Source organism: Pristiophorus japonicus, chromosome 4 (assembly GCF_044704955.1).
Source record: "Pristiophorus japonicus isolate sPriJap1 chromosome 4, sPriJap1.hap1, whole genome shotgun sequence".
Lineage (NCBI taxonomy): Eukaryota > Metazoa > Chordata > Chondrichthyes > Pristiophoridae > Pristiophorus > Pristiophorus japonicus.
This window is the reverse complement of record NC_091980.1, coordinates 109,091,384-109,111,590: the sequence shown is the minus strand read 5'-3', so window position 1 is coordinate 109,111,590 and position 20,207 is coordinate 109,091,384. Positions and strand designations below refer to the sequence as shown.

The 20,207-nt window shown below is 41.7% G+C and overlaps 1 protein-coding gene across 1 annotated transcript in view; it reads left to right on the top strand.

Moving 5' to 3' along the window:
* LOC139262477 (glutamate receptor ionotropic, delta-2-like) overlaps positions 1 to 20,207 on the top strand; it is a 644,533-nt gene that overhangs the window by 505,164 nt on the left and 119,162 nt on the right. The window contains exon 11 of the mRNA XM_070877660.1: positions 19,608 to 19,920. Coding sequence (XP_070733761.1) covers positions 19,608 to 19,920 — 313 coding nt within the window. The remainder of the gene's footprint in view (positions 1 to 19,607; positions 19,921 to 20,207) is intronic.

Here is a 20,207-nt window from a genome sequence, read left to right as displayed (position 1 = left end):
TTCAGATTGAGGGTGAGAAAGATGGATATCTAACCAGCATACTAAACTTAAATAAAGGAGACTATGAAGGTATGAGGACGGAGTTGCTAAAGTGGACTGGAAAAATAGATTAAAGTGTAGGACAGTTGATGAACAGTGGCGTACATTTAAGGAGATATTTCACAACTCTCAAGAAAAATATATTCCAGTGAGGAGAAAAGTGTGTAAAAGAAAAGATAGCCATTCGTGGCTAACTAAAGAAATAAAGGATGGTATCCAATTAAAAACAAGGCATACAAAGTGGCCAAAACTAGTGGGAGGACAGAAGATTGGGAAGCTTTTAAAAGCCAGCAAAGAACGACTAAAAAAATGATTAAGAAAGGGAAGATAGACTATGAAAGTAAATTAGCATGAAATATAAAAACAGATAGCAAGAGTTTCTATAGGTATATAAAAAGGAAAAGAGTGGCTAAAAGATTTAGTCCCTTAGAGGACAAGATTGGGGAATTAGTAATGGGGAACATGGAGATGGCAGAAACTCTGAACAAATATTTTGTATCAGTCTTTATAGTACAATATCCCAACAGTGGATAGTCAAGGGGCTATAGCGGGGAGGAACTTAACACAATCACAATCGCTGAGGAGGTGATACTCAGTAAGATAATAGGACTAAAGGCGGATAAATCCCCTGGACCTGATGGCTTGCATCCTAGGGTCTTAAGAGTAGGGATAGTGGAGGCATTGGTTGTAATTTACCAAAATTCCCTGGATTCTGGGGAGGTCCCAACAGATTGGAAAACTGCAAATGTAATGCTCTATTTAAAAAAGGAGGGAGACAAAACGCAGGAAGCTATAGACCAGTTAGCCTAATATTTGTGGTTGGTAAAATGTTGTAGTCCATTATTAAAAAAGCAATAGCAGGGCATTTGGAAAAGCATAATTCGGTCAGGCAGAGTCAGCATGAAATTTTCAAGGGGAAGTCATGTTTGACAAAATTTGCTGAAATTCTTTGAGGATGTAACGAACAGGGTGGATAAAGGGGAACCAGTGGATATGGTGTATTTGGACTTCCAGAAGGCATTTGACAAGGTGCCACATAAAAGGTTACTGCACAAGATAAAAGTTCACGGGGTCGGGGGTAATATATTAGCATGGATAGAGGATTGGCTAATGAACAGAAAACAGAGAGTTGGGATAAATGGTTCATTCTTGGGTTGGCAATCAGTAACTAGTGTGTGCCGCAGGGATCAATGCTGGGACCCCAACTATTTGCAATCTATATTAACGACTTGAAAGAAGGGACTGAGTGCAACGTAGCCAAGTTTGCTGCTGGTACAAAGATGGGAGGAAAAGCAATGTGTGAGGATGACACAAACATCTGCAAAAGGACATAGACAGGCTAAGTGAGTGGGCAAAATTTTGGCAGATGGAGTATAATATTGGAAAGTGTGAGGTCATGCACTTTGGTAGAAAAAATTCAAAGAGCAAGTTATTATTTAAATGGAGAAAAATTGCACAAAGTGCTGCAGTACAGTGGGACCTGGGGTACTTTTGCATGAAACACAAAAGGTTAGTCTGCAGGTACAGCAAGTGATCAGGAAGGCCAATGGAATCTTGGTCTTTATTGCAAAGCGGATGGAGTATAAAAGCAGAGAAGTCTTGCTACAGCTATATAGGGTATTGGTGAGGGCACACCTGGAATATTGCATGCAGTTTTGGTTTCCATATTTACGAAAGGATATAGTTGCTTTGGAGGCAGTTCAGAGAAGGTTCACTAGGTTGATTCCGCAGATGAGGGGTTAATTTATGAGGAAAGGTTTGAGTAGGTTGGGCCTCTATCAATGGAATTCAGAAGAATGAGAGGTGATCTTATCGAAACGTATAAGATTATGAGGGGGCTTAACAAGGTGGATGCAGAGACGATGTTCCCACTGATAGGGGAGACTAAAACTAGGGGGCATAATCTTAGAATAGGGGGCCGCCCATTTAAAACTGAGATGAGGAGGAATTTCTTCTCTCAGAGGGTTGTAAATCTGTGGAATTTGCTGCCTCAGAGAGCTGTGGAAGCCAGGACATTGAATAAATTTAAGACAGAGATAGACAGTTTCTTAACCAATTAGGGAGTAAAGGGTTATGGGGAGCGGGCAGGGAGTGGACCTGAGTCCATGATCGGATCAGCCATGATCGTATTAAATGTCGGAGCAGGATCGAGGGGCCGTATGGCCTACTCCTGCTCCTATTTCATGTTCTTATGTTTCTTATGTTCTTAAGAGAGCACGTTAGCTTGAGGGTTGAGCTCCAAAATGGCAATGCTGGCATCAAATCAGCATTGCACGTTGATTGACATCATGATCTGCCTACTCTGCATACTTCCGGTGCCCGTTCCCTGCACCCGCGCAAACGCCCTAACCAAGATGGAGTCCAGCACAGTCCGGACCAGAAGTGTGCGCACCATGGACACTATTTTGGAACCAAAATGACACTCGTAATTCCCTAACAGTGGCCGCTACTGAGTCTGAATTTTGCGACCGTTCATTTTGACAGTTAAAAGGTAAATTTAAAATATAAATCTTAGTTATAAATACATTAAATCATCATTATCATAGATGGTCCCTCGAACAAGGATGACTTGCTTCCACACCAATAGGGATGAGTTTATAGATGTTTCAATGAAGGGCCCGATATTCCAGTCCTGAACTTGAGGGGTGGACGATGCCTGTGCATGAATTTTTTTTAATGTGTGGTGACCGTTGCACATCAGCCACCACACAGGCTTGACAGAGCTCGGCCTCTATCCAGTGGCAAGGGTTAACCAAGATGACAGAAGACCTGCTCTGCTGCACGGCCCTAGTGCGCACACATATCGCAGTGTGGGCAGGCCCCTGCTGCCCCTGGGCCCTCGGCTCTTCTGGGCCCCGTACCCTCATTTGGCGCACCTCCGCTGCAACCTTACTGCTCCTCCACTGTGCCTGGGCCCCGCCGATGTCCAAGCCCATGCTCTAACCGGTGACCTGGGCCTTGATGATGTCACCCAGTCGTGCACCTCAAAGTCATCGCACACTTGGACGACTCGCGCTGGAAGCTGTAGAGGCATGCTCCAGCTCTTTATACTCCCGACCTGCGGTGGTATCCTCTCGCAGGTCGGGGTGGCCCACGATACATTAATTAATACTACGACCACTCACTCTGGATTCTTTTTAATTAATCACTGTTCCTAATATTTTCTCTCTTAAATTTTTACTTTAACTTTAATTTTACTTTTTTCTATCTAATCTTAATTTAACGTAATCTATCTTCTAACTCTACTACCTATAAAAAAACTTTAAAACATTTAACACACCTGTTTTATTTTCCTCCTGACTCCCACCATCCAACTTCTAAAAACAATTGGCTTCAAGAGTTGTTTGTATTCATATTACAAGATTTTTCAAGCGAAATACCGTATCAAAGCAGGAAGTACTGCACCCAATGATAGAATTCACTGAACTCAATTGCATCCATAATGAATAAATTCATCTGCAATGCAGTAAAGATTGATATAATACATCAGATTTAATATGTTGGAAAGAAGCAATGGAGGGTGGATTATGAATTTTATTTTCACAAGTGAGTCATGTTCTGTCTGATGAATGGTAATAAAATGTTTCACTGCTCTTCATATGTTATTTAAATATTCTATATGCATCTGACCTTGTTAAAGATAAATACATATTACAACTTTTTTTTGTAAGCCAAACAATTTCATTATTTTACTATTTATATTACATTTAAGATCTTTCAGCAGTTAAAATGTGAACATATATTTTCAAATCTAATTTCAGTGTGTATCCAGTCAATGTATTTGTGCTCAGGTTATTGCTGTACGCACCCTTCATATTTATCCATCTATTCAGTGATTTTCTATTTTTTACCTTTTCATTCGCCATTCACGTTCAGACAAATACATAATAGAGCAAATCAATGCATTTGTATCAAGTACACAAATAAATTTAAACATTTACATTAATTAGATACATCAGTGCGAGCATGTGCATATAGCAGTAACCCTATGCACAGATAGATTGTCTAGATACACATGGAAATTACTTAAATGAATTAAAAAACCATATGAGTAAATTTTCTGAAAGATCTGAGCATAAAATAAACCTCACACTTTCATTCAGATGCACAAAAAGCTCTAAAAGGACAAGCACAGATCATGATGTACCATCTTGAAAGCCTATTTTAAAAGTTAAGCAGAATGGATGGATTCTTCTCAGTGCTGGTATAACAGAGGAGGAAATTGCTGTTAGGAGATAACCAGGATCCTATGTCCATGTCATGAAACTTTATAAGACAATCAAGGACCACCCCTTCCACCATGTACCGTGTGACAAGATACAGAGCTAAGGAGAGCAAAAGATTCCAGGATTCATTCCTTTTCTGTGATGAGGTAGCTGATCACAGCTGGATGATAGTGGAATAACTATGGTCGATTTAAGTGACTCTATGCTAGGGAGATAAGTCACAGTTCCTATCCTTATTGATGTCACTGGAAAGTGTTAGTGTGTAGACATCACATAAAACAACATGGACAGGCGAGTGGGACTGGCTGAAGTGTTCTTACGGAGATCTGGCACGGGCTCGATGGGCCAAATGGTCTCCTTCTGTGCTGTAACCATTCGATGAGTGCATTGTCAAGTAAACTACATATATTTAGTGTATCTGCTCTCACATGACGAATAGTAATGGGGTCAAGATACCAGAGGCTCCTATGTTCCATTCCACACCACAGGTCAACTTTTAAGCGAAGAGCAAAAATGTTTTTTTTTGCGGGGTCAGGGGGGCGGGGGGGCGGGGGGGCAGTGTGCAGAGGCTGATGTTGCGAAGAACACCAGCTTTCTTTATGCTTTTTTGGAATTAAAATTTCCTTTCAGTGACATATTTGTGTTTTACTTCTGAAATATGTTCATTTTAGATTTATTAATCATCTTTTTGATTTAAATTGGTCCTTTTGCATTATTAATCACCATATTCATCTATCCTGTAGTAGTTTTTGTGTGCTTAATTTTCTTAACATGTGCCTAAATAAATTGTTATACAATAAACATCTTCGTTAGTTCAACAAAACATGCAGACATATTGCAATATTTTCAAACACAAGTGAAAGTGCTGTTCAGTAACAGAAGAGGGAATCATTTTTGTGTTTATTAATTTTTGTGTTTGAGATGTAACTGTCTGTATATGGGGGTAGGGTGTGCTACAGACAATTTTTGACTTAAATGTATATATTTGAAATTTGAGTATCTATGTTAACGAAAATGTAAGACTGTACTTCAGATTCAAGTGTCTGCTGATATTTTATGCTTTATATTTTTTCCACTTAAAAATGCTCTCATCTTTACCTACTCCAATCTTAGTTTAATGCATTATGTGGTTCGAGCGACTGAGAGCGAAATTGCCCTGCACCCCGATTGGGGGCGGTAACCAGCTGGGGTCGAGACTTTCTGCGCCCAGTGCAAAAGTCCCGCCTCTGCCGCTGAATTGTGCTTACCACCCCTCAAAAGAAGTGGAACGCAAACTCACACCCTCTACTTCCTTTAGGGGCGGTTCCCGGGACACTACTAGAGAGGGGAGTGAAGCGCTATGTGGATGCGCTGCATAGCATTGACGCGCTTCAACATCCTTCCCCTTCACTTCAAGGGGAAAGCCGCTGCTCACTATGCAAGGCCTCTGATGGCCGCCACTAGGCCACTAGGGCAGTGGGGGACCGGGCATGCAGTCAGCACCCAAAACAGAATACCGGGCTACACGATTCCGGCCCGGACCACGCTAGAGTCGGCAAATCAGTAAAGATGGCGGCGCAGGTCACTGGTGCCCTCCCCTTTAAGGAGCGCCCCGAGAGCAGATGTCAGCCAGCTTCGTGACCCGCAAAGCAGGCGTTGACATCCACTCGCGCTAGCCTCGCAGTCTGTGGGGCAATTTCCCCCACGGGTCGGTAAGGCGTCAGCGTGGTGTGGTGAGGGGTTGCTGTGCACGACAGCGCCTCTGCAAACTCCAGGGCAATTTCCCTGGAGCCTTTATCCCCCCACCCCCCGAGCAAAACCTCTCTTCCGTCCCGTTAGCATTACCTCTTCCCCACATGAATGTTCAAATGCCATAAAAATCTTGGTTTGGTGCAGAGTGAACATTTGACTTGTACATGGGTAAAAACAATTATCATTTAAGCACAACAATACATCTGCTCATTTCGCTTTCAGCAGAAGTTCATATTTTCTTAAGGGGGAGAGAGGATGTACTTTGATAAAAGTATCAAAAGCAGAAACAATAACGAACTGCCATTGTTCATAATACATCAAATTATTCATTATTTTATAATGATAGGAGCATTATGCTAAGGGGAACCTCGATAAGTACATGAGGGAGAAAGGAATAGAAGGATATACTGATAGGGTTAGATGAGGAAGGATGACAGGAAGCTCATGTGGAGCATAAACATCAGCACAGACCAGTTGGGCTGACTGGCCAGAATCTGTGCTGTATACATGATGTAACTTGAGGCATAGTCTCAGGGCTGGGCGATTGGGAGGAGTTCAGAGCTAGAAACTGCGAGGCAGTTTTGATATATTCACAGAGCACAGCACACACAGCTTTCCATATTGGCAGACAGCATCTCAGAAGTTCTGGAAGCTTCTGGTCCGCTAACTCATTTATTCACCTTTAGTTGCAGTAACACAATACATCCACAGTGTGGAGCGACAAACATTACAAGCTTACAGACATTACACTTCTCCTTCTTTAATGAAGAAGTTATTATAACAAACATCATACATAACTTGCATGTTTATATATAACAAAGGATATGGACTTATTTTGCCATATTTACAAATTAAGCTTAACCACTTGTTTTCTGTTTTGAAGAGGATACCTTCGATCTCGAACAGAACTTTCCAAACATGGTGTCGAATTTAAACTCATTCAAGGCTCATCCTGAGAAATGTTTTCCTCCAAGGGATTTCCTTGATTTTCATTTGAACTCACTCTAACTTCAGTCTATTTGTTTTCCTGACTCGGACTCAGACTTAAATTCTGATTTTCTCTTGGATTTGTTTCCAGTAGATTGGATTTAGGATTTGCTACTGGTGTATCAAAACTATCTGATGAGTCAGAAATAGTGGAATCATTCCCACCTTCAATTCCTTCCATGTCTGTAGGTAAAATATGATCAATGTGAACAAACCTGACCTGTCCATTATCAAACATCTTGACAAAATATGTATGAGGACCACATATCTTCACTTCCTAGTAACCACTTTAACCATTTATGGTGATGGTTCTTCACTCTCACCTTCTGATTTAATTTCACACTTCTCTCTTTTACTCTACCTCTATCATGATTCTCTTTCTGTCTTATTTGTGTCTCTTCTACGGACTGTGCCAAATTTGGCTTTAACAACAAGAATCTGGTTCGTGGTTGTTGTTTGAGAAACAACTCTGCTGGTGTTCTACTAGTAGTTGTATGAGGAGTATTACGATACGTAATTAGAAAATTAGCCACTTTGTGATCCAATGACAGCTGTCGTTTCTTTGGATTTGGATCTAACATTTGTTTTATGAGGGCACGTTTTACAATTTGTACAGTGCGCTCTGCTGCACCATTCGAAGCAGGGCGGTATGGTTGAATCTTGGTATGTTTCATAGAAACATAGAAATTTACAGCGCAGAAGGAAGCCATTTTGGCCCATCGTGTCTGCGCCGGCCGACAAAGAGCCGCACGGCCCTTCGTCAGCAGCCCTAAAGGTTACATACAAACCCATGAACAATGACGGAAAGGCAAAGAGCACCCAGCCCAACCAGTCCGCCCCACACCACTGCAACACCCCTTATACTAAAAACATCTACACTTCACCCCAACTGGAGCCATGTGATTTCCTGAGAGAGGCAAAAAACAGATAAAAACCCAGGCCAATTTAGGGAGAAAAAATCTGGCAAAATTCCTCTCCGACCAATCGAGGCAATCGAAACTAGTCCAGGAGATCACCCTGGCAATATTCTATTCCCTGCAGTACTTACCATTATACCTGCACCGACCAATAAAAGGTCATCTAGTCTAATCCCAATTACCAGCTCTAGGTCCATAACCCTGCAGGTTACGGCACTTTAAGTGCCCATCCAACCATCTCTTAAAAGTGGTGAGGGTTTCTACATTCACCACTCTTACAGGCAGTGAGTTCCAGATCCCCACAACCCTCTGTGTAAAGAAACCCCCCATCAAAGCCCCTCTAAACCTTCCACCACCTACCTAAAACAACCACCCCCTCGTAATAGCCCACTCTACCAATGGAAATAGACCTTTACTATCCACTATGTCCAGGCCCCTCAATATTTTGTACACTTCGATGAGGTCTCCTCTCAACCTCCTCTGTTCCAATGAGACCAAACCCAGCTATCCAATCTGTCCTCATAACAAAGATTATCCATTCCAGCCCAGTTTCATTCCCAAAAAATAAATCCAAGACCACCCCCTCTCATGTTGGGCTTGCTACATACTGACTAAAAAAGTTCTCTTGAATCCATTTCAAGAATTCCGCACCCTCTATACCCTTCACACTAAATTTGTCCCAATCAATATTTGGATAGTTAAAATCCCCTACTATTACACACCATTTTTGCTCGTGAACTGTGCAAAATCTTCTGAAAGGAATTGTGGTCCATTATCAGAAATGATTTCTTCTGGGAGGCCAAATGAAGAAAAAAAAAATTCGCAAAATGTCTAATGTTTTACTTGTTGTTATTTTCCACATTGGAAACATCTCGACCCACTTCGAATGGCTGGCAATCACAATGAACAATTGTTGTCCTTCTAGCTCAGCAAAATCAATATGTAGCCTTTGCTATACCCTGGGAGGCCATCTCCATGGATTTAATGGTACTGATGGTGGTTGCTTGCTTACGGATTGACATGTCATACACTGACTGACGATGTACTCTATATCTTTATCAAGACCTGACCACCATAAATAACTACGTGCAAAACTTTTGGTCAAGTACATTCCCAGGTGCTGGTCATAGAGAGCTCCTAATAATTTGGACCTGAATTTATTTGGTATAACCACTCTTGCACCCCACATGATACAATCTTTATCGACTGATAATTCATTCCTATGAATGAAGAATGGATGAATATCTTTGTCTATTACCTGGTTTGGCCATCCATTTGCAATATAATCATACACCTTTGACATCACTGGGTCACGTTTGGTTGCTCTACCAATCTCTTCAGCTGTGACTGGCAGTTCATCAATGTATGAAAAATAAAACACTTCTTCCCTATCGGATGTAACTTGTGATGGGGAAGGCAATCTAGACATAGCATCAGCATTACTGTGATCAGCTGATCATCTGTATTCAATATCATAAGTATATGACAAAATCAAAGCCCATCTCTGCATTTGGGCTGCAGCTAATGTTGGAACTGAGGACTTTGGATGGAGGATTGCTGTTAGGGTCTTATGATCCGTAACGATGGTAAACTTACGACCATACAAGTATTTGTGGAACTTCTTGACCCCAAAAATTAATGCCAAAGCTTCCCTTTCAATTTGCGCATAATTACTCTCACTAGCACTGGGAATACGTGAAGCAAGCGCTATTGGTCTCTCCTCCCCACTACTTGATACATGAGAGATCACTGTCCCAACTCCATATGGAGAGGCATCACATGCTAGCTTAATCTCCTTAGATATGTCATAGTGAACTAACATGGTGCTCTCTACCAATTTGCTTTTACACTCCTTGAATGCTGTATGGCATTCTTTTGACCACTTCCAATGGATCTGTTTTTCAATAGTTCATTCAGTGGATGTAATACTGTAGCCAAATTTGGTAGGAACTTCCCATAATAGTTCAAAAGACCCAAGAATGAACGAAGTTCAGTGACATTCCTGGGAGTGGGTGCATTTCTAATTGCATCCAGTTTTCCCATGTTTGGATGTAAACCACCTTTATCTATTCTGTACCCTAAGTACTCCACTGAGTTTTGAAATAACTCACACTTATGAGCAGACACTCGTACTCTGTGCTTCTCTAGCCATTTGAGGACTTCATTCAATATGTTATTATGAATTTGCCTATTTGGTGCTGAATTTAGTATGTCATTTAAATAACATACTACCCCTTCAATACCTTGCAAAATCTGGTTCATCACCCCTTGGAATATGGCAGGGGCGGAAGACACTCCAAACGGTAGCCAATAAAATTGAGATAGGCCTAGATGAGTATTTATAGCCAAGCATAACTTGGACTCCTCTTCTAGTTCAAGCTGTAAGTAGGCATTCGTAAGATCTAGTTTTGAGAAGATCTGACCACCTGTCAGCGTTGTGAACAAAGCTTCTATATTTGGCAATGTATTGGGGACATTACCCTCTAGAACCTGTTTTATGGTTACCTTATAATCACCACACAATCTTACCTTACCATCGGACATAGGTACAACAATAATGGGTGTAGCCCAATTACATCGATCTATTTTAGAAATAATGTTCTCAGTCTCTAGTCGTTTGAGTTTTTGTTCAACTTTCTCCTTGAGTGCATATGGTATGGAACGTGGCTCGTAGTAAACCGATCGAGCGTCCTTCTGTACCCTGACACTCGACTTGAAGCCTTGGATCGGGCTGTCCGTTTCGCAGAACACCTTTGAATAACTCTTGATAACATCATCCGTTGATGCAAATCTCGTTTCAACATGAAAAATCTCACTCCAATCCAGCTTCAGTGATCTTAACCAATTTCTTCCTAGTAAGAGGCTTGTCTCCTTTCACTACTATTAGAGGTAAGTTCTGAAATTGATCCTTATATTTCACCGGTACGGTGATACGACCTACCACAGGATTGTTCCCTCTTTAGTAGCCTCGCAGCTCCATTTTGGATTTCTCCAATGGGAAATCACGCAATTTTCGAGGTGTAGCGACTCCGGTACTACACTCACGGATGCACCCGTGTCGATTTCCATTGGTATCTTGAATCCTGCAACATCTATATGGATTTTGATACTTTTTGAATCGCTGTCCGTTAACCTCGTGCACCTGATGACGTGTAACTCTAACGTCTCCTCGTCCTGTTGTTGTTCTTCCATGCTATGTAGTCTCTGGGGATTTCTACTGATAGCTTTAAAAGCTGGTTTACCCTTCAGTCAGCATGCCTTCGCAAGATGCCCGGTCTTTCTGCAGAAGAAACACTCTGCCTTCACATATGGACAACTTTGAGCAATGTGTTGTCCCAGGCACCGATAGCACAACTTTGATGCTCTGTTAGAATTTCCAATTTCTGAGACTTTGGGACCCACTGCCTTTTACTTTGAACCTGCAGGCGGTTCACCTCGGTTGTCTGACAACCGTAATTATTATAAAATTCTCAGGAATATTGATCGACCATGCCCATCGACCTCGCTGTCTGACAAGCAATCTCAAAAGTCAAGTCATCTGTCGTCAATAACTTGCTTCTGATCGCATCATTTTTCATCCCACAAACAAAAGGGTCCCATAATGCTCGGTTTTTAAAGTTTCAGAAATTGCAGTGAATAGATAGCCTTTTTAATGCTATAATGTACTCACTGATATTTTCATCAGTCTTTTGATTTCGTATACCAAAACAATATATTTAAGCAATTTCTAATGGTTTGGGGTTGTAGTGCTGCTCCAGCTTCGTTAAAATCTTTTTAAGCATTGTATCCTTTGGCTCATCAGGCACAATCAGATTTATCAGCGTTTCATACAATTCCAGACCTGCTTCAGATAAGAAAATTGTTCTTACGTTCCAACACAGTCCGGTTCTGATCAGCATTCTCTGGAACTTTGATTATATTATTTGCAGTGAAATACATTTCTAGCCGGTCCACATACGCCTTAAACCTTTCCTGGTCATGTTTATATTCACCTAAATGTCCCATTACTGCTATGGATGCCGCTATTTTGTCTCTGCAGTGCAGACAGTGTGCTCGGTTTTTTTTTACCTCAGATTTTGTAGCTATTTCCAAAGACAGAGAAGCTTGCAAAGTCTCTCTGTCGGCTGGCTGAATCCTTCACCAACAAAATTTCAGCTTTATATCATCCGAAAAATCCCATCTCATTGCCACATGTGATATATTCACAGAACACAGCACACACAGCTTTCTATAATGGCAGACAGCATCTCAGAAATTCCGGAAGCTTCTGGTCAGCTGACTCATTTATTCACCTTTTGTTGCAGTGATACAATACGTCCACATCCACAGCATGGAACTACAACATTACAAGCTTACAGACATTACAGCAGTGAGGTCAGTGGTGTCACCTGAAGGAAGCTGAGGCCAACAAGCAGCCAGTTCAGAGCTGAGTTGGAACTGAAAGCCAGTAGGCAGCAAGGTTGCTGAAGAATTAAGATCAGAAGATAATTACAGATAAGGAAAGGAATTTGGCCCATCTTAATTCATCCATTAAAGGGATCCCTCATTTCAGGACCCAAGTATTTAGTAAAACATTTAAGGCTTTTCACTGCACCACTCTTTTTGGAAGGCTATTCCATGTATCGATCAATCATTGTGTGAATATCAACTTCCTAATATTAGTTCCTGTTGTGTTTGGCCCGGTCCCACCTGTCGGCTCCATGTCAGTCATGCAGCATTCAGGCGAGAGTCTTTCCTGAAGTATGTTAATGAGCTCCATGAGTTAAAATGGCCCGGATCTCATGTCGGTGAGTCGAGGCAAACAAAGAAAAAGTTACCTTGTCCCTTTAAGAAACATTTTTCAGCAGCTGGGTTCCCAGTGCTTCCAGTGTACCCACTTTTTAATGGCCGAGACACGTGCCCTGCCTGTACAGTTTGTCAAGGGACCAGAAATAACTGGATTTTAATATTTAAATACGGTCACCTACTGGTAGCTCAGCCTCATTATTTCAGCCAAAACACACTTCATAAAATTGGTCTCACTGCGAATCAGGTATGCAAGGTCAAGCACTCTATTTTCTGACCCAGACCCATTGCATACGAGGTGCTTTTGCCCTGAGCAGGGTCATGCAGGATTTACCCCATATAATCAATAGCTTGAAAAGCAAAATTATTGGTTAATGAACTTGAAGCAATATTTTTTGAGGGCTGTGATTGATCAGTTTGTGGTATTTGTGGTTTGTGAATGGTAGGTTTGGGTAAAAAATCAAGGGCTAGACTTTCCACTTCACATCACCCATCTATGGCCCATCTATCACCCAAAATGGACCTCCATCGCCCATTTTGAGCAAGAAGTGGAAACTCGGCCCAAAATATCGCCGGAAAAACAGGCCCCTAAGTTTCCACTTTGATCGCCGAGATGATCGCCCAAATGATCGCCCACACAAGGCCCATCCCAAGTTTCGGCACCTAGCATGCATTTCGCTGGGCCAATGCAAGGCCCAAAAGAGTGCTGAGAAATAGTTGCTTTTTCTGGGCCTAAGAGAAGGAAATGGGCACTACGGATGTCATTTTGAACTTCGGAGGAAGGGTGGAGAATTAGTTGTGAGTTATTTAGAGAGTTAAGTTGAAGATAATTGTACTCAGAATATTGGGACAGGGAAGATAAATAGGTATTATCAAGTTATTTTTGGTAAATAGTTTTTATATATTGAAATTATTTAGTAAATAGCTTTTACATAGTGAAGTTATTTACTGATATTGTTGGGGCCTATCAAACTGACTGGTACAGAGAGGGCGGACTACAGTGATTAGAGCGTATAGAGTAGAGAGATTATTAAAATTATTGATAGTGATTATGGGTCCATGCTTTCCCTGCCTTTAATTGCAACTGCTCACACACTGGTTACTGAAAGGATCAATCGAAGAGGTGGCAGAGAAATGCGTAGATGAAGACGAAGACAGAGGAGGAGACCGTATAGCCAACGAAGGTACTTGGAAAAGCAGTCTTACCTGAATTTGTCTGAAAATGCTTGTCTTAGGAGGCTGCGATTCTAGAAGGAGGTCATCGATGAGATATGTCAACTCGTCAAGGATGATCTGCAGCCTTCCAGCACCATCAGAACCGCACTGTCCGTTGAGATGAAGGTTACTGCTGCCCTAGCCTTTTATGCATTGGGATCTTTTCAGGCTTCAGCTGGTGACATCTGACATATCTCTCAGCACGCTACACACTGCTGCATTCAACAGGTGACTGAAGCCCTTTACGCTCGCAGGATGGACTTCATAAGCTTCACAATGATCATGCAGGCACAGACCGAGAGGGCTTTGGGTTTCTCGATAATAGAAGACTTCCCCAAGGTGCAGGGAGCAATAGACTGCACGCACATTGCCCTGAAAGCACCCTTAAAGAATGCAGAGGTGTTTCGTAACAGAAAGGGGTTCCACTCACTAAATGTGCAGTTTGTTGTTGACCGCAATCAAACAATATTAACAGTGAATGCTACATTTCCTGGCAGCATCCATGATGCGCACATCTTACGTGAAAGTGCTATCCCTGACCTGTTTGTCAATCAGCCAGAAGGTCACGGTTGGATGCTGGAGGAAAAAGGATATGGCCTTGCCAGTTGGCTGATGACCCCTCTGCGTAATCCTGTCACTGAAGCACAGAAACGGTATAATGAAAGTCACATAGCGATTTGCAACATTGTTGAAAAGACAATTGGAGTCCTAAAGCAGCGCTTCAGATGCCTGGATCATTCTGGAGGCAGCCTGTAGTACCACCCTGATCAGGTAGCAGAGTTTATTGTGGTGTGTTGCATGCTGCATAACCGAGCTATAAAGAGAGGACAAATAATGCCAGATCATGCTGCAGGTCCACCTCCAGAAGGAGATGAGACAGAAAAGGCAGCCGGCGAGGATGAAGAGGAGGAACAGGCGGGAGAGGACGCGGGCGAGGACATAGAGGAACTTAATCAGTCTGGCGATCTAGCACCGGTACCACCACACCTTTCGTGAAGACCAGTAGTCAGTGGCAGTTACACAGCCGCTCAGCTTTTGCGTCAGCAGCTCATTAATGAACGCATTACATGAACTATTAATTGTGGATATTCAAATGTTCAATTACAGTTAGGGTTAATCAAAAGTTTCATTTGTGTGGGGTTTCCTTGTTGTCCTTCCTGCACTGGCCTATCATCTTAATTAGTTTAAGTAAAGTTTAAAGTACTGGCAAAGTTAAAGTACTGATATAATAACAGAATAAACAAATATGCATGAAAAACTGTACGTTTGAAAACTAATGTAACTAAGAGAGAAGGCACAAAAGTTGTTGAATACATTTTTTTTATTAACAAAGATAGAATTTTTTTTTATTAACTAATGAACAACACCCTCCCTCCAACCCCCCACCCCCCGCACCAACCCACCCTTCCCTCAAATCCCCAAAATATTATAACATGAAGAAATTGAACATTTAAGTAATAATACCAAGTGAACATTTAAGTAATAATAATAAGTGAACATTTTAGTAATAATAACAAGTGAATATTTAAGTAAAAATAACATTTATGGAACTATTGAAAAACACTCTCCTCTCCCTAGCTGCGGCCACATTTCCCTCCAGATCCTGTACCACCCAGTGTTCACACTCCACCCGCCCATTTTGGTCTACGCAAACCGACATGAACGCATTAGTGCAGTTTGTGACGGCAAGACTTCCTGCTGTGGTGGAGGTGACGGAGAGGAAGCAGAAGCCTCAGGCTCCACTTCCGAGTCAGGAGGAACTTTGTCTTCTGTACTCGTGTGCGTGCTTGTGGTCTCGCTGCGAGTGGATACGACATCTTGGCGTGCAGCGCCGTGTCCAGCCAGCAACGCATGCCGTAGGGCATTTGTTGCGGCTGTCTGCTCCCTAATTGCCTCCAATGTCTCCCGAGTAGTCTGTGACTGCTCAGAACACCAGCTGGAGAAGCGCGTGCAGAACTCGCTCCAGGTTGTGGAGAACTGGCTCCAATTTGATGAGAAACCCGCGAACCCCTGGATAAGGTCGTGACCGATCGCGACCGTCTCCCTGCACAAGGATAGTAAGCTCTCCGTCTGGTCCTCCGTGGTAAGCGATTGCATAGCACGCTGACCGGATCTCCGTGGGGTCGACGTGTGCAATGTCACGCGCCTTGGCATCACCACCTGCACACCGCTTGGTCTCGGTGCCTCATCTGTCTCAAAAGAGATGGCCGCAGGTTGTTCCCTCCCCCCACAAAAAAAATCTCCTGTTCTTCCTCCTCCTCCTCCTGCTCATGCACAGCAGCAGGAGTCTGCAGTGGCTCCTCCTCTGGCTCTTCCTCCTGCAAAGTTCCAGAAGGTTCAGTGGACATGTCCACTTGTTGACCTTTGAAAGACAAATGAAATTTATAAACAATGTTTCACAATTCAAATCAATACATCTCAATTTTTCAAGAACTCAAAACATTACAATGCTTTCCATTATTCCATATGCACAAGCGATCACCAGGCCTAACATGACCTCATTCGAAGATCAATAGTACATCTCAATTATATATCAAATTACATTATAATTGCATAACATTACATGCGTAACTAAGATGTATGTAGTATTGATTCACACATTGCACAATGCACAGTTCTCATTACTCTCGTGACTCAAGGGTGGGTTCAATCACACCACGGGTTGTGATCGAACGGCTTTCTGGCCCCACCAAGGCCACCGCATGCTCTTCGTAAGCACTTAGCGACTGCAACATGGCAGAGCCCCCGCCCATCCTGCGTTGCTCGCGGTGGTTTATAAATATCTTCTTCTGTAAATGATAAGATAACATTGCACGGCATAAGCAAATGGATTTGGCAATAAACATTTAAGACTGACAGGTTTATATGTTCAATTACAAATTTGCATTACATAGGAATAAAATATTTCATACTATAACATTCAACTTTATGCTGGGGTGCATAAATGTATTCATAATTTAGTTATGTTTAAAAATTAAGAAATAATATTGCAGATTCTAGTTACAATTTCCATACATCATTAAATAATACATATAGATGATTTCAAATATAAATTTCAACTTGCTCTGGCAGCCGCCAGTAGGCTGTTCCATCTTTTGCAGCACTGGTCCGTCGTCCGCGCTTCATTTGATGCCGACATGACCACGGCAAATCCTCCGATATGCACGGGGTGGAGGTTTCCCATGCCTACCCCGTGTCAGATCCTCCAACCTCGTGCTGACTATATTCACGAGGGCCTCATTGGCCTCCTCGCTGAAGGGCTTGGCCTTTCGCCTTTCCATTGATCCATCCATTTTCGAAATATGGGTAATATTATCATATTAATTCAAACAATCCAGTAACTGATTTTTCCTTTCTCTTTTCTTCTTTCTCCTCTCTCTCTCTCTCTCCCCGACCCTCACAGAGCTTCTGAGCATGTGTGACCTCTCAAAACGCAGCAAAGAAAATCAACCTAAAAGAAAAATCAAGCTACACATGCGCAATATAGCGGCTCGAGGGAAACTTTTTTTTTCATTCATTTGCATTTTCTTTGAGCGGTCGTGAGATTGCCGAAAAATCAGATTGCCCATTTGACATCGCCGGGGTAAGGCCAAGTGGAAAATCGCAACAAAAAAAATGAGCCTTGTGCCGGCGATCAGCACGGGCGATACATCCCACATCACTTGAACAAGGCCCATTTTTTGGGGCCTTAGCCACCTAGTGGAAAGTCTAGCCCCAAGTGATTTGATTGGGCAACATATTATTTAGCGTATTTCACATCCTAAGGATGTCTCAAAAATGCTTTACAGACAATGGACTAATTTTAAGTGTAGTTACTGTTGTCTTTTCACACGTAGCCAATCATTATCATAGGCAATCCCTCGAAATAGAGGAAGACTTGCTTCCACTCTAAAAGTGAGTTCTCAGATGGCTGTACAGTCCAATGCGAGAATTACAGTCTCTGTAACAGGTGGGGCAGACAGTGGTTGAAGGAAAGGGGTGTCAGAGAGTCTGGTTTGCCGCACGATCCTTCTGCTGTCTGTGCTTGATTTCTGCATGCTCTGGCGACGAGACTCGAGGTGCTCAACGCCCTCCTGGATGCTCTTCCTCCACTTTGAGGGGTCTTTGGCCAGGGATTCCCAGGTGCCAGTGGGGATGTTACACTTTATCCAGGAGCCTTTGAGGGTGTCCTTGAAACGTTTCCTTCGCTCAACTGGGACTCGCTTGCCGTGTAGGAGTTCCGAGTAGAGCACTTGCTTAGGGAGTCTCATGTCGGGCATGTGGACGATGTGGCCCACACAACGGAGCTGGTCGCGTATGGTCAGTGCTTTGATGCTGGAGATGTTGTATGAGTGAGAACACTGACGTTGGTGCATCTATCCTCCCAGCAGGATCTTGCAGAGGCAGCGCTGGTGGTACTTCTCCAGCGCTTTGAGGTGTCTACTGAATATGGTCCACGTTTCTGAGCCATACAGGAGGGCAGGTATCACTACTGCCCTGAAGACTATACACATAGCATGATCCCACAAGCAGCAATGAGATGTTGACCAGTTAATCTATTTCTGATAGTTGGTTGAGAGATAAATGTTGGCTTAACACCAGGATAACTCCTCTGGTAGTAATACATTAAACATTTTGAATTTGCACATATTTTCAAAGTTGAACAATACTGAGGAAAAATATATAATTTTGTCCCTGTGAAGTAATGCACAACTTTGCACAGTTTATACACACATCAAAAAGTAGCAGTCAGAGCTAAAGTATTAATGTATGAATAATTGGTCCAAAAAAAAGATTGAGCTTGGAATTTACATTGTTACGTGAATGCATAATGCATTTCATTGTTCACTTATTTAGCAGAGTCATTCAATCATTTACTTTAATGTCTCCATTAAGGTAGCAGGCAATGAAATTTCTTCTGAATGGTTTAACATGCATACAGTAATATCACACAGCATAATTTACAGACTTTATTTTTTGCAATGGATGATGTTGCATTTTTATGTCACTAGAATGCCTCACATTAATACTGGAATAGGAGAATTGGAGATAAACGCATTTCGATCCTTGATTTTACTTTCTTGATTATTTTATAAATATATGCCCTTTAACCAGACTAAATAAAAAGTAATTTAAAGTTAAGATACAGTAAGTAAACTATTTTAATTTTAATTTCTAAATCAGTATTTGGTGCTTTTTAACAAATATTCAAACCTTCATCTTACACTCTGGCCTTGACCGAGCCTATAAAACATGTTGCATTGCTTATCAGATAAATGGAAATAACTTTTTATGTTGTCTAAAATTTCAAATGAATACCTTTCTACACATAGTAACAAACTGTATTTTTTATATTGAATTATTATATAACAGTGCTGAAAGCACAAATACATATTGTAAATGAAGCATTGAGAGCTTTGAAATATTTGATATTTGTATTGTCTCCATTCTAAGTGTATATATTTACTGCATCAAGATGCAGTTTGAAGTCTTGACCTCAATACCATTAACCAATATTAATATTGCACATTAATGCCTCATGCATTATGACAGATCTATAATGATGCTGTATTATCAAGGTAGAGAGAAGATAAATATCTAGCTGCCTAATTTTGACACTTGGAAAATTGGTACATCATTACAATCAGATGATTCTCAGTTTACATTCTTGGTAATATGAAAAACCCATGCATAATTTGTGTATGTTTGTTTTAAATTTACTCTGTAGAGAGCTGATATAGCGGTTTCAGCCTTGACAATTACCCCAGAGAGAGAGAATGCAGTGGACTTCACTGGTCGATTCATGGACTACACCTTAGGATTTCTACTTAAGAAGCCAGAACACAAAGTGGATATGTTTACCTGCCTAGAACCGTTTGATCTGACAGTGTGGGCATGTATTATTGGTACTCTGTTTATAATAGGCCTGCTTGTCTGCATGCTTAGCTGGGTAAAGCCATCACCACTACAAATAGGATCTGTGACATCAACAACATTGTACAATGCTGCGTGGCTTGTGTATGGATCATTTGTACAACAAGGTAGGGATTCTTTCATGTATTCTAATATGCTCTGCCACAGTATTTGCAGCTTAAAATTATTTAATCCAGAAACTTGTGCTATGTTAACATATTGTTTGGTTAATATGTGTCTTCCAAAGAATTGTTATTAGCAGAAAACACCATTACTTTTCCTCTGTTTATTTCTTTCCTGACTCAATTAATGGCTGGGTAATTAAAATCACTTAAAACAATGATTTTGGCAGGAATTTTCCAGGGGGTTAGCAGGCAGATTCGGTGGCAGGTCAGGTGGGAAATTTGATTTTTTT